Genomic DNA, 12,953 nt, shown 5'->3' on the forward strand with positions numbered 1-12,953 from the left:
CCTGCCGTGAATATTCACCTAGGAAAGTGAACAGAAAGGAAATATTTTTATTGTTATCCGTTACGCAAACAAACTGATTTCGGATGCTCTACTGTTCAACAGCACAGAGAAGGCTGTCTTACCCGATTCTGTCTGCAGACGAGCTCTTTGAGCATTGAGGTCATTGATCATGCGCTGATGCTCTTCTTCTTTTGTCTTAATCTCACTCAGCTGGTCTTCCAATGTGCGACACATTTTCTCCAGATTTGCCTGTGGAGATCACAGAAAACAAAAGAAGTTTAGCATCTGGACTCCTCCTGACTCTGAACAGCAAGATTCTCACCAGAAAAATGTGAACAAATTTGCAAGCTATATTCTGCCCATTGGTGTTAGAGGGTTAGAAATACAGTTCCATACAGAGACAGGGTTATACTGTAAATGACCATATTTTAAAAATATATGTTTCAACATTATTTATTTTCAAGTTGTTTTCAGTATATTTGTCAATACCTTGGCTTTGGAGACAGACTCCATGTTACTGGCCAAGTCGTCAATCTCCATCTTCAGCTCACTCTTCTCCTTCTCCAGCTTCTGCTTCACTCGTTGCAGGTTGTCGATCTGCTCCCCAAGCTCAGCTGTGCTGTCCGCGTGCTTCTTCCGCAGTGTGGCAGCCGTGGCTTCGTGCTGCAGCGTGGCCTCTTCGAGGTCACGACGCATCTTCTGAAATTCTGCCTCACGCTTCTTGTTCATCTCCATCTGAGCTGCGGTAGCCCCTCCTGCTTCTTCCAGGCGCTCGCTGATCTCCTCGAGCTCCCTTGAGAGGTCAGCCCGATGCTTCTCTGCTTTTGCCCGAGAGGTTCGCTCTGCCTCAATTTCCTCCTCCAGTTCCTCAATACGCGCCTGGGGAACATTAGGGACCCTTCACACCCATGTCCTCCTCCTTCCTGAACTGTGTCTGGGTGAGAGAGGGGAAGGGACAGAGACTTGCCTGCAGCTCCTTGATCTTCTTCTGTAATTGCATGCCCAGGGCTTGCTCATCCTCGATTTTGCTCTGGATCTGGCTGATTTCAAAGTCTTTCCTTTGGGCAAAGCAAAAGGCGTTAGAGCTCACAGAGAAAAGACAAGTGCAGCAGCCCAGCACTCAGGTGCCCCTCAACCATGCTTACTTCTTCAGTTTCTCATCCAGCTGCTGCTTATCATTTTCCAAATCCATTATGCTGTCATGGGCCAGCTTCAGGTCTCCTTCGAGTTTCCTCTTAGCTCTCTCAAGGTCCATGCGCAGTTTCTTCTCCTGCTCCAGGGACCCTTCCAGCTAAACACAACAAGACCATAGGTGATCCAGCAGCCAGTTCTAACTCCATACCTGTCCTCTTCTTGCTGTATATCTGTGGGCTTACATCATCCACTTGCTGCTCCAGTTTGGTCTTGGCTTTGGTCAGGGTATTGACTTTGTCTTCTTCCGCCTGCAGGTCATCCAGTGTCTGCTGATGGGCCTCTTGGAGGGCTTTCTTCTCTTTAGTCAGCTTGGCGATGGTCTCATCCAGGCCTGCCATCTCCTCTGTGAGGTTTTTCACCTACAAATATGAACAAGTATCAAAATTTGGTAGAAATCATGTATGCTTGTGCAGTGACATTTTCCCTTTGCAATGTTTGCCAGGTGTTTCATATATCATTTGGATGCTCAGACAATGCATAGCTCAAATTTTTCCAAAGCCAACATATTTTATGGTAGCAAGATGTTACTCTGGGAACAGTGATATCTTGGCCCTTTATGTGACTCCCTGTGTGTATACCTTGTTTTCAGTGGCATGCTTTTCCTTCTCCACTTTGGCCAGTGTTAACTCAAGGTCATCAATATCTTTCTTCAGCTCTGAACATTCATCTTCCAGTTTTCTCTTCTTGGCTGTCAGCTCAGCATTAATTTCTTCTTCATCCTCAGCCCTTTCAGTCACCTCCTTTACTTTGGCTTCCAGCTGGATTTTGGTTTTGATGAGCTGGTCACACCTTTCTTCAGCATCAGCTAAAGCATCAGCTTCCTGGTGGGAAAATACAGCACAGGTTATTTGGGGCTGAAGGAAAAGATGTGCATCAAAAAGAACTTTGGTATTTCTTTTTGGGAAAATATTACTGTGCAATTGTATTAGAAATTATAAACTTAGAGTTAGTTTTTAACCAGTTTTTTTTTTTTTTCTGTACCTTTTTCAACATCAGATACTGTATCTAGCTCCATTACATTTCATGTTGTTTATTTCAGGTATGTCAGAGGGGTACTTGCATTGAATTGATGTTTCCCTTTTCTTCTTTTGAAGGTGATTGTATTTTTTCATGTGGAATGTAATTTATGGGGAAGTATTGAGAAATGTAAATAACTCCACCATTAAGAAAGTATTTGAAACACTAATTTATAGATTCATACCCAGCCAACACAGCCAGTGCACACTAGAACAAGATTCCCCTTTCCCTGAAATGGACACTTCAACTTAAGGGTATTGCCTAAATATTGCTAAAAGTTTCGAGAGGCCAAATTGCTTTGGAGAAAAACACACAAGGCTGGCACTTGTGCTGTAGGATGCAATGGGCATTTGGGTCTTCTGGAAGCAGTAGCCACAGGTGCTCAGGTGAAATATGACATAAGAAATGGCGCTAGGCTCTTCATTTCATGAACAGAATTAAGGAAGAATAGTTGGTCAACTGAATCACTGTCCCCACTGTGCTAAATACACTAAAATAAGTACAATATAGCTTTATGTCATGAACTCTCATGGAGATATGTACATGTTGGCATTAAGACTAAAAAATAATTGCTTAGCTTAAACTCCATTTTGCAGTAGTGAGACTGAGTAGGGAGAGAATGTGGCCTGAATTCTACCTTTAGTTACATGTTATTCAGCTTAAAATATTTTGTAAGACAGTTTAGTACGCAATTTGAGAGTTCTGTAGTGTGAAACAAGAGTTAGCTCTTATTTAATCATTTTCCCTATAAAAAAATAAAAATAACGTTACTCACAGCCTGCACTTGGAGCTGCAGATCGTTTTTCTCCTGCACCAGTTTCACCATTTTCTCCTCCAGCTCCTTCCTCTTGGCCTCAGACTTTGCAAGCTCTTCCTTGGTTTTCTCAAACTCTTCCTTCATGTTGGCCATCTCCTTCTCAGATTCTGCACTCTTCAGCAAGGGCTTGATCTTGAAGAACAGCTTCATCCAGGGCCAGTGCTTGACATTCATGAATGCACGAATGTTGTACTGGATACAGAAGATGGATTCCCTGAAGCATAATTAAAATGTACATTGAATATTTTCACTATGAAGAGTGCAGTTTCCCCCAAGTACAGTGACTTTAACTGAAGATGAGGAATGTCTACCTCCTCTCCACCATTCTCTGGTACTCCACTCTCATCAGGAAGCCCCTGCACCTGGCCTGTGTGCGGGTGATGAGCTGTGCCAGCTTCTCATCCCTCATTTCCTCCAGGAGTCCCAGCAGCCCAGCTTTGAAGAACACCTTGAGAAAGGGAATGTTTGCAGCACATCACTGTCAGGTAGAGCAAAGCACAGGCACAGCGTGAGTGAGGCAACGAGGGTTTGTACCTTGGTGTGGCCAAATTTGTACTGGGTGTGGTCCACATCGATTGACCCAAGGAGCTTCTCAGAAGCCTTCTTGCTGTCAATGAACTGTCCCTCTGGGATGGCACTGGCATTGAGCACCTTGTATCTGTGAGGAGAGAAAGAGGAAGATAAGGCTGTTTTTTCCCAGCCAACACACACTAGCCACTGAACCCCACCAGCTCCCCTATAGCTATTTTTACAACAGAGTCCAGCCTGAATGAACCTATATGAATGAACCAACATTGCTTTTAATGGTGCTGAGCGGTGCAGTGCTCTTACCTCTGTTTGAAGTCAGCATAGAGGACTCTGCTGGGGAAACCCTTCCTGCAAATTCTGATGCCTTCCAGCACGCCGTTGCACCGCAGCTGGTGAAGTACCAGTTCATGCTCCATGGCACCTAGCAATTCAGAGCATAAATGAATACCACAGTTTCCAATGCAGAGGGGAATGGCTGTATCAGAGGAAGTTCTTTCTGCTTGAGTGTCTTACCAGGTGTTTTTGTTTCATTTGGGATGATGCAACGGACAAAATGGGGGTGAGTGCTCCGTAGATTGGTCATCAGCTTGTTTAAGTTCTCCTGTGGGATCATGTATAGCAGGATAGATTAAGAAAATTTGCTTCTCTATACTCTGTAACTAGATGCCAAGGAACTAATGTAATGAATATTAGGAGGAAGAAGCTTTCAAATCCAATATTTTGTTTTAGTCAAACCTTCTATATACTTAGGTATTCCCATAAAAAGAAAGCTTAAAATTCTGCACTTTTTCTAGAGGCAATAATGTATTACTTCATAACAATTTTAACACATGCCTTTATGGGATTAATATTTATATTACATCCTAGATTCTGAAAAACTTTTTTCACAAAGAATGTAAGTGAGCTTTTAAAAGAAATTCAGGGGGTCATCTGAAGACTGCTTGAAACAAAGCCCAAAAGGGAACAGACAATTAACAGGAAAAGGCAGTGAATAACTTCTGCTCATTTCATATTATTATTGTTTTATCATAAAACCAATGTAGTGAGAAAAACAGGAGTTTAGATAGCTCACGTTTGAAAGTATGTTCACGTCACTTTACAGGTAATGAAATTCATACTTTACCCGGAAAAGAGCTGAGACTGTCTGGAAAGAAGAACCTTTCTTCTTGGCACCCTTCTTTCCACCACCAGCACCACCACCACTAGCCTCTTCAAAAACAAAAAGATTTTTTAATATTATCTTCTTTGTTGCATCTTTACATATCACAAATGTTGGAAAAAAAGAATTTTGGAAAGCTAACCTGTTTCTGCTCCACCATAGGAGGCAAAAAGTAAGGCCAGTGTCTTCACAGATGATTTCTGGTACAACCCAATGACGGTTTCATTCAGGGGGTCCTTGTTCTTCTCCAGCCAGCCGGTGATGTTGTAGTCCACCGTGCCAGCATAGTGCACCAGGGAGAAGTGGGCCTCAGCCTTGCCTTTGGCAGGCTTGGGCTTCTGGAAGTTGCTGGATTTGCCCAGATGCTGGTCATAGAGCTTGTTCTTGAAAGAGGTGTCCGTTGCCTTGGGGAACATGCACTCCTCTTCCAGGATGGAGAAGATGCCCATGGGCTGGAAGATAGTACAATATGCAAGAGAGAATGTCTATTGAATAAAATGATAAGAACTTGGTCTTGCAGGAAATATAGTAAAATACAGGAAGCTGAGAAACCAACCCTCACCATAAAGAAAACTTTCTAAAAAGTGAGTTTAAAAGATTCCCCTGCTTGACTCACACTTGTGATTCAGTGATTCAGGAATGTTTTTTATGCCAAAAACCATGTTAAAAAATGAGGAGGAGAAAGATTATGTTTTAAATTGTCATTCACAAATATGTCCATTGTATATTTACTTCAGTTTTTGTACTTTTAATCAACTCCCTAAATTATACAAAACTACAAGTAATCTCTTTCAGTTTCTAGCACTCAGAAGTCATGCACTGACTGTATTGTCCTGTTTTTACTTTGCTATGAACCATCTAGAAAAGAAATGTATTGTCCAGATAATTTTATTCCAGAACCTTAAGAAAATATTTTTATTTTACTTTGGGAGCTGCCCTCTGTTTTTGAAAAAAAAAAAAAAAAGTTATTTAATTAAACAAGTGAAGATACCCTTCACACAGAGAAGGTGTGTGTGGAATGACTTCCATAGCCATGTGTGGACTTGTATTATCTCTAGTGCATGATAAGCAATAGTACAGATCAAGAGATATTTCAACAACTAAAACTGAATGCAGGAAACTGCCCATGGAAGACTCCCTTTTTTCGAATAACATCTGACCATTCCGATTTCAAATGAGTTCCTGAAAATACGAGACAAAAATTTACCTTCTCAATGAGCTCAATACAGGCAGCCAGGTCCATCCCAAAGTCAATGAATGTCCATTCAATTCCTTCCTTCTTGTACTCCTCCTGCTCCAGCACGAACATGTGGTGGTTGAAGAACTGTTGCAGTTTCTCATTGGTGAAGTTGATGCACAATTGCTCCAGGCTGTTGAACTTGCCAGCAGAAAAAAAAACACCAATCACCCATTGTCAACATGCACAATTCTTAGTCATTTTCAACCCTTTATAAGACTCCCAAATTAAAACACAACAGTATTATCAGGACCATACCATAGCAGGAACTATATGCAGCTCCCCAAAGAAACACCTACATAATGAAAATGGAAATTTTTCCAGAGCAGATATTCCTAGTGAATCTCCTAAAATTCATAAGGTACTTTGGCATTTTTTTGTTCAGCCAAAAAGATGAGTGCATGCCCTGATGTCCAATTTTTAAACACTTGATATCTCTGATCAAGAGTTAACTAAACTTACCAATTCTTATCTAAACTTATCAATTCCTTATTGATCAAAACTTATCTGTTCCTTCTTTGGTCTTTAAACAATTTCCAGCTCTTTAAACTGTTATATGTTTCTCAATGGATCTCCAAATCCTAGTTCTACCCTAGAAGTTCTTATATAAAATTATTGTAATTATGCTTGGATTTTAAAACTCATTAACATTAAGCTCAAACTGTTAAAATATTACAACATGTAAAATTCTATTGGCTTCTTCTACAGAAACAACATAACTCAGTTCTTATACTGATGAAGCTTCTGAGGATTTTGCTCTGTGCTACAAAAGCAAATGAAGGATTTTTTTCCAGAAAATTGCCAATGATTAGCATGTTAAACCTTCACAAGAATATTATTTCTAAGTTCTTTGATACAGCAACGTCCCCCTGCAAAAGCAGTTCTCAAACCTGGAATCCTTACATCAAAGATCTCAAAGCCAGCAATGTCCAGGACACCAATAAAGTACTGTCTGGGTTGCTTGGTATCCAGCTGTTGGTTGATGCGAACAACCATCCACAGGAACATCTTCTCATAGACAGCCTTTGCCAGAGCACCCACTGAATTGTTCACCTAAAATAAAGAAGAATGCAGCAGAAGGAAAATGATATCTGGTGCAAGTAGTAAGTGATACAAGACAGAGGCTCTCAGTCACCAGCTGCTTGTTACCTGCTGCACGGTTTGACCCTTGGTCACATATTCATTCCCAACCTTGACTCGGGGGTAGCAGAGGGCCTTGAGCAGGTCTGCTGAGTTCAGACCCATCAAGTAGGCGGCTTTGTCAGCAACTAAATAGAAGAACAAGGAAACAGAAAGATAAAGACTAACAAAACATGCAGCATTTTGAGTGGTGGACCCTTTCCAAAGCAACTGTGATATTGAATGTCTTTGTGATCAAACTCTGCTTACTGGATCTCAGAGGAAAATGACATTCATTAAAACAAAAATCGACTTTGCTTTGAAAGGTTTTCAGAACAGGACACCTAAATGGCATTTGTGTCTTTAAAAATCTTCACAGAATCATCTAGAAACAATGTATTTATTAAAAATTCATCCTGAAAGCTGCATCTCATCCGTTCAGTCCAGAGCTAATTGGTATCTATAAGCCAGGCAACAAAACACAAAAGTGTTAGCAGGTTTGCCACCTGAATGCAATCCAAAACATACACTTAGGTACTTGGGCTACCTGTGTTCTTTGGCAGCAGCTCTATCCCTAAAAATGAATGCATTCCAAAATTAGAGGTAGCAATTAAGTAGCTACCCTTTCTGGAGACTTTTTATAGTCATAGCAGAAAGGCAAGCATATTCATCATTCAGGATCAAAATCTAAAACTTCAGTCCATCTGAAGCATTCTTTAGAATAAGTAGATAGGGCTTAGTCATTTTAAACCATTTATGCATTATATAAGGTTTAAGTGATTAAGCAGTCAGCTGAGAAGTAGAAATCTTAGTCAGTTCTTCCCAATCATAGTGTACCTGTTCTTCCCTTAGACCGATGTTCAAATAATACTGCTATGTAATGGCAGTTATGGGTTTGAATCGCCAAAGGAGAAGAAAGAAATTGAAGAAAAGTTCCCTTTTAGCTGGGTAAAATTCCTAGATAACTTGTGGTTTATGAAGGAGATGATCTAACACTGATTTTTCTTTAAAAAAGCAACCAGAAATACATTTTCTGAAAAATCTTTCTCTTCTCAGTGGGTCTTTAATACAAGCATACTGAGCAGGCTGTGCTATCTAGAACTGTGGTGGTCCAGGAGAGAATTATCGACACACATGGAATATATACTATAAATAAAGATTAGGTAGTAATTGAAAAGGGGTATATTTAGGATGGCAGTTTCATAACTGTATACTAGCTCTACCTAAATACTTTTTACACATTTCCACTGTTCTCTTTCTGAATCTTCCAAATACTGAATCATTGTTTATACTTCTGTTTCTAACAGGTTAACCACAGACTTTGCTGATACCTTCTGTGCCATCGGGCTCTGCCTGCTCCTCTCGTTGTTTCTGCTTGAACTTCAGATTCCCATAGTGCATGACAGCCCCGGTCAGCTTGTAGATGGCCGTTTTTTCATCAGCAGTGAAACCCAGGATGTCAATGGCACTCTGCAACAGGAACAATAAAATGAAAGCTTTGTTTGGGAGAGGTGACAATAGGTACAACATTTTTAACTGTTACTTACATCTGTAGCCATCAGCTCCTCCTGGTCATTAATGCTGGCAACAGTGATCTCACCTTGACTCACAAATTGGTAGTCATATGGGTTGGTGGTAATGAGGAGCATGTCTGAAAGTAAGAAGAGTGGACATGCAGTCTCAGTTTAGTCGAGCAAGTAATAATGTGAGGGGATATTCAGCAATCTTCCTCCAAGTTAGTCATTCTTCCTACCAATTAGCTCTGGCTTCTTGTTGGACATAATCTGATAAAATATGTGGTAGCTTCTTTCTGCCTTGAGCTGGAAAGTGACTCTGGACTTCTCCAGCAGATCTGGAGGGAAAATTTAATTAGAAACAAGAAGACACAGCAAAAAAAGAAAGTAGGGAGAAGATGGGAAGAAAAACAGGGAAGGCAGGGTAGATTGTTGCGTGAAAAGGTGTTGTTTGAGTAGATGGATGAATGGATGGATTGTGAACAGTTCAGTAAAGTGTCTTACATGTTTCAATATCAGCAGAAGCTAGTTTTCCTGTGGCACCGAAGTGAATTCTGATGAATTTGCCCTTTAAAGGAATAAAAGGGTCTTAAGATTTACATCATAAAAATATATCTGAAATGAAGAGTTTTGCATTTAATCCACTGGGCACAAGATTTCTACTTAGAGACATTTTCTTGTGAATCAGCTATAATTCCAACGTTGATGTAAAGTTGTCTTTTACATTTTTGAGCATAAAAATAATCAACAGTGGTACAGCTATCCATTTTATGTATGATGAATGTACAAATTAGAAGGAATGGGTGGATTTCCTTAGCCAAATTCTTCTAACTATATCCTGTATAGAGAGAGCAGTCATCTTAATGATCGGGAAATAGCCATTTAACTAGCTCAGCGGCTTAAATCTGTCTTGGTATCAAATAAGCCACTTCTGATTGATTAAGTTTAACGTAAAGCAAACATATTATTCAAGTAGAAGCTCTTTCTTCCTCCCACTCGCTCTGTTTCTTTTTCTTTCTTTCTTTCTCTCCTTCTTTCATTCTTCTTTTTCTGTCTTTATCTCTCTTTTTCGCTCTTTCTTTCCCATCTTTCCTAACCTCCCTCCCTTTCTTCCCAACATTGTCTTGTCTTTTAGCAAACTAACAGGAAATAGAAATAAAAAGAAAAAAATACTATTGTTTAACATTGCAGTACCTTACAGGAGGAAAAGTATGTGATCTGTTATTTTAATTTCCATCTCAATCCAAAGAAGAATTAATTTTTTTTCATAGAATACCTGTTTTTGAAATCTGGAGAATTACCTTTAAGATAAGTGGTAAAGCCAGGATAAGAAAATCCACTCTTACTCTTGAAAACATAGTGGCTGAACAACAGAAAAGAATGACTGCCATGCACTCATGTGTACTATTTTTCAGGAATCATTTGGTTAAGGAACTTACAAAGCGTGAGGAGTTGTCGTTCCTCACGGTCTTGGCATTTCCAAAGGCCTCCAGCAGTGGGTTGGCGCTGATGATTTGATCCTCAAGCGTTCCCTGTAGGATGATAATTATTGCTGGTTATCCTTCCAAAAATCATTTCAAGAAAAGGAAAAAACATTCATTCAAGTCAGTGTCTATTAATTTACCTGCATTTTGCCTGACTGCTGCTCCTCCTTCTTCTTATCCCCGCTCGCTGCAATTGTTGCAAAGTACTGGATGACACGCTTTGTGTTCACAGTCTTCCCTGCACCGGATTCTCCGCTGTCAAGCCAAAGAGAGAAGCAGAGAGCGTGTGGTCAGGCAGGAGGTCCCCTGGCACTGGGCAGCCCTGCGGGGACCCAAGCAGGGGGTGTACATACGTGATCAGGATCGACTGGTTCTCGCGATCTGTGAGAGAGGCAGAAATATAGTACTTAAAACTCAATGAACAACACAGAAGGAATGAAACGTAGTCAGGTAAGTTTTATGTTTGTGATGTCAGCTTAATTTAAAGAAAAACAGAAAAACCCTCCACAACACCTCACTGAGTGCAGGTGTGTCTTTCATTCAAAATACTAGAAACAATGATGTGAAGATAGTAAAACTTCCAATAGTATGTATGCATGAGAACCATGACAGCTTTGAAAAAGTCTCCTCATATTACTAAGACCGAGTATCCCTTCAGAGAATTTCATGGTACAATCCCTCCGAGACAGATAGAGTCACTCACCAGTCAGCATGAACTGATAGGCGTTGTCAGAGATGGAGAAGATGTGTGGAGGGGCCTCCTGGCGCTTCTTGCCTCGGTAGGCCAACACCACCTCCGGGTTGTACCCCGGCAGCCACTTGTAGGGGTTGACAGTAACGCAGAAGAGACCCGAGTAGGTCTGCAAGGAAGGGAGACACCACGTTGGCTTCCACTTAGCCTGGCAGAGCAGTTCCTCCTCGCTACCCAAAGGAAGACTGCTGCTGGTACTTACGTAGATCATCCAGGCTGCATAACGCTCTTTGAGGTTGTACAGCACAGCGGGTTCGTGGAGGTGGGTCATCATGGCCATGTCCTCGATTTTATCATACTTGGGAGGGTTCATGGAGAAGATTTGATCATCCTTCACGGTCAGGGTCTGTCAGATGAAGAAGGAGATGCATGTACGTCAGCTAAGAGCTGAGAGTGGAAATCAAATGGTGACCTTCAGCCTTGTTTCTTACTCACCTCTCCACCTTCAGTCTTGACAGTGACCTTCCCTGTTTCTCTGCTCTGGATTGTTCCTTTCACAAAGGATTCCTTAGGATGCACCACAAAGACGGATGACTTGGCATCGAACGGCTTGTTCTGGGCCTCGATCCTCTCCTTTTCTGACTTTCGGAGGTAAGGAGCCGCCTCCCCAAAGATGGCCATCTCAGAGTCTGATGACATGGCTGCACTTGATGAAGGGGTTCGTCAGCAGAGAACAGTGTGGATGAGCAAAGATATTGCTCAAATGTGTCAAAAAATAAGCACTTGCTAGTAGAAGAAAAGATGTGGAAAAAAAAGAATACTACATTAATGCTATTCATAGCTTTTTTGGAAGTAATTGTATATTTTTGCAGTGGCGTGATTCAACATTTACGGAAAATGTGAAGATTGTATTTTGGAAGATAGTTTGATTTAGGATCTACTGCACTGAAATCGCATTTGAAATAAGTTACATAGTAGTCAAGCACTTAAGCACTGTACTGTGAAGTTGAGAACCTCAAAATTCCTTTCAGTTGCTTAGGTACTCTTTAATATAATGCAGTTTCTTCCCAGGTGATACTAATTCAGAAAGATCAGAAGGCCCATACACTACTGTCTTGAGTGGCACAGAGACAACTCAAGCATCGTAATGGCTTCATTTTTATCTCTAAAACATTTATATTATTGTATTAATGATACAATTATTTGCTAATTTTAGTGAGTTCTTGAATCCAGGCATAAATGGCTACAATGCCTGTCAAGAGAAAAGTAGTGCTGTTCCAGAACACACTGACATTGCTCTATTTCTATTATTTTCTTTTTCTTTAAAAATTAATATGTTTTCAGGAGAAAACAAAGCTAAACACAAAGATTCAAAGCTCAACTCAGGAATTTAAAAAAAAAAACAAAACCAAAAACAGAATTCTAAAGCCAGTATTACTTTCTCTGAAAAATTACTTTTTTCTCCCTCCCTCGGAAAAAACAGTGGGCAGCTTAGGAAATAATTAATTTATTTCTATCCTGTATAGAGATAGGTACCTAATATTTACACAGCCTTTAATATTTTGTTATATTTGTACTAAAATGAGACAGTAACATGATAATTCTTTATTTGTCCCTGTAGGAACAGGTGGTGGCTTACAGAAGAGGAGGGCTCCAGCTTCCATTTTTTGAGGGGTAAAGGACAGGCAGAGCAGTAAGGGGAACAAACAGCAGCATTGGGTTTTACAGAGATGACAAGCAGAGTGTGGTTGCTCATATTACAGCTGCTTCTACTCTGACTTCTTTAGTGATTTCATGGCAAATTTTGGACAAAATTATACATAAATTTACACGCTCTGAGACAAAATGTTTAATTTTGCACTTCCTCCTCCTGTGCTCATCTTGGTCCACTTCTACTGCTGTGACAGCAAAGATGGGAAACCAACACGCCTCAATCCCTGCTAGGTCAGTTAAACAGAAGTGAAGAATGTGCCCATGGGGATTTTCTGGTCTGTGTGGGTCAGAGGCTTCAAACACAGCCACTTAAAGATTGCACCAGATGATCTTTCAAGGCCCCTTCCAATCTATGTTGTTCTATGATTCCATGATTCACTTGAAAACCTTACCAGCCTTGAGCACCCCAGCACCTTCTACTGGGACCACATTGACTTGAAAATATAGGGTGAAACAGTGACCATTTACTCAGCTGTAGAG

At 40.7% G+C, this 12,953-nt stretch overlaps 1 protein-coding gene across 1 annotated transcript; it reads right to left on the reverse strand.

Moving 5' to 3' along the window:
• Positions 1–4: 4 nt before the first annotated feature.
• On the reverse strand, positions 5–11,441 carry LOC104295654 (myosin heavy chain, skeletal muscle, adult-like; the record flags this gene model as incomplete). The annotated part of the gene is made up of 27 exons (XM_009895422.1): positions 11,256–11,441; positions 11,023–11,166; positions 10,773–10,929; positions 10,423–10,450; positions 10,210–10,324; positions 10,025–10,117; positions 9,090–9,153; positions 8,825–8,923; positions 8,619–8,722; positions 8,403–8,541; positions 7,102–7,220; positions 6,856–7,005; positions 5,923–6,093; positions 4,868–5,167; positions 4,680–4,763; positions 4,070–4,157; positions 3,860–3,977; positions 3,563–3,686; positions 3,340–3,476; positions 2,987–3,242; positions 1,773–2,015; positions 1,377–1,553; positions 1,146–1,291; positions 968–1,058; positions 490–879; positions 123–249; positions 5–18 (listed from the first exon to the last, which is right to left on the reverse strand). Coding segments are annotated over exons 1-27 (3,864 nt in total), but the record flags the coding sequence as incomplete, so codon positions are not given.
• Between the last annotated feature and the right edge of the window lie 1,512 nt (positions 11,442–12,953).

The sequence above is a fragment of the Charadrius vociferus genome, unplaced genomic scaffold, assembly GCF_000708025.1.
Source record: "Charadrius vociferus isolate BGI_N301 unplaced genomic scaffold, ASM70802v2 scaffold232, whole genome shotgun sequence".
Classification (NCBI taxonomy): domain Eukaryota; kingdom Metazoa; phylum Chordata; class Aves; order Charadriiformes; family Charadriidae; genus Charadrius; species Charadrius vociferus.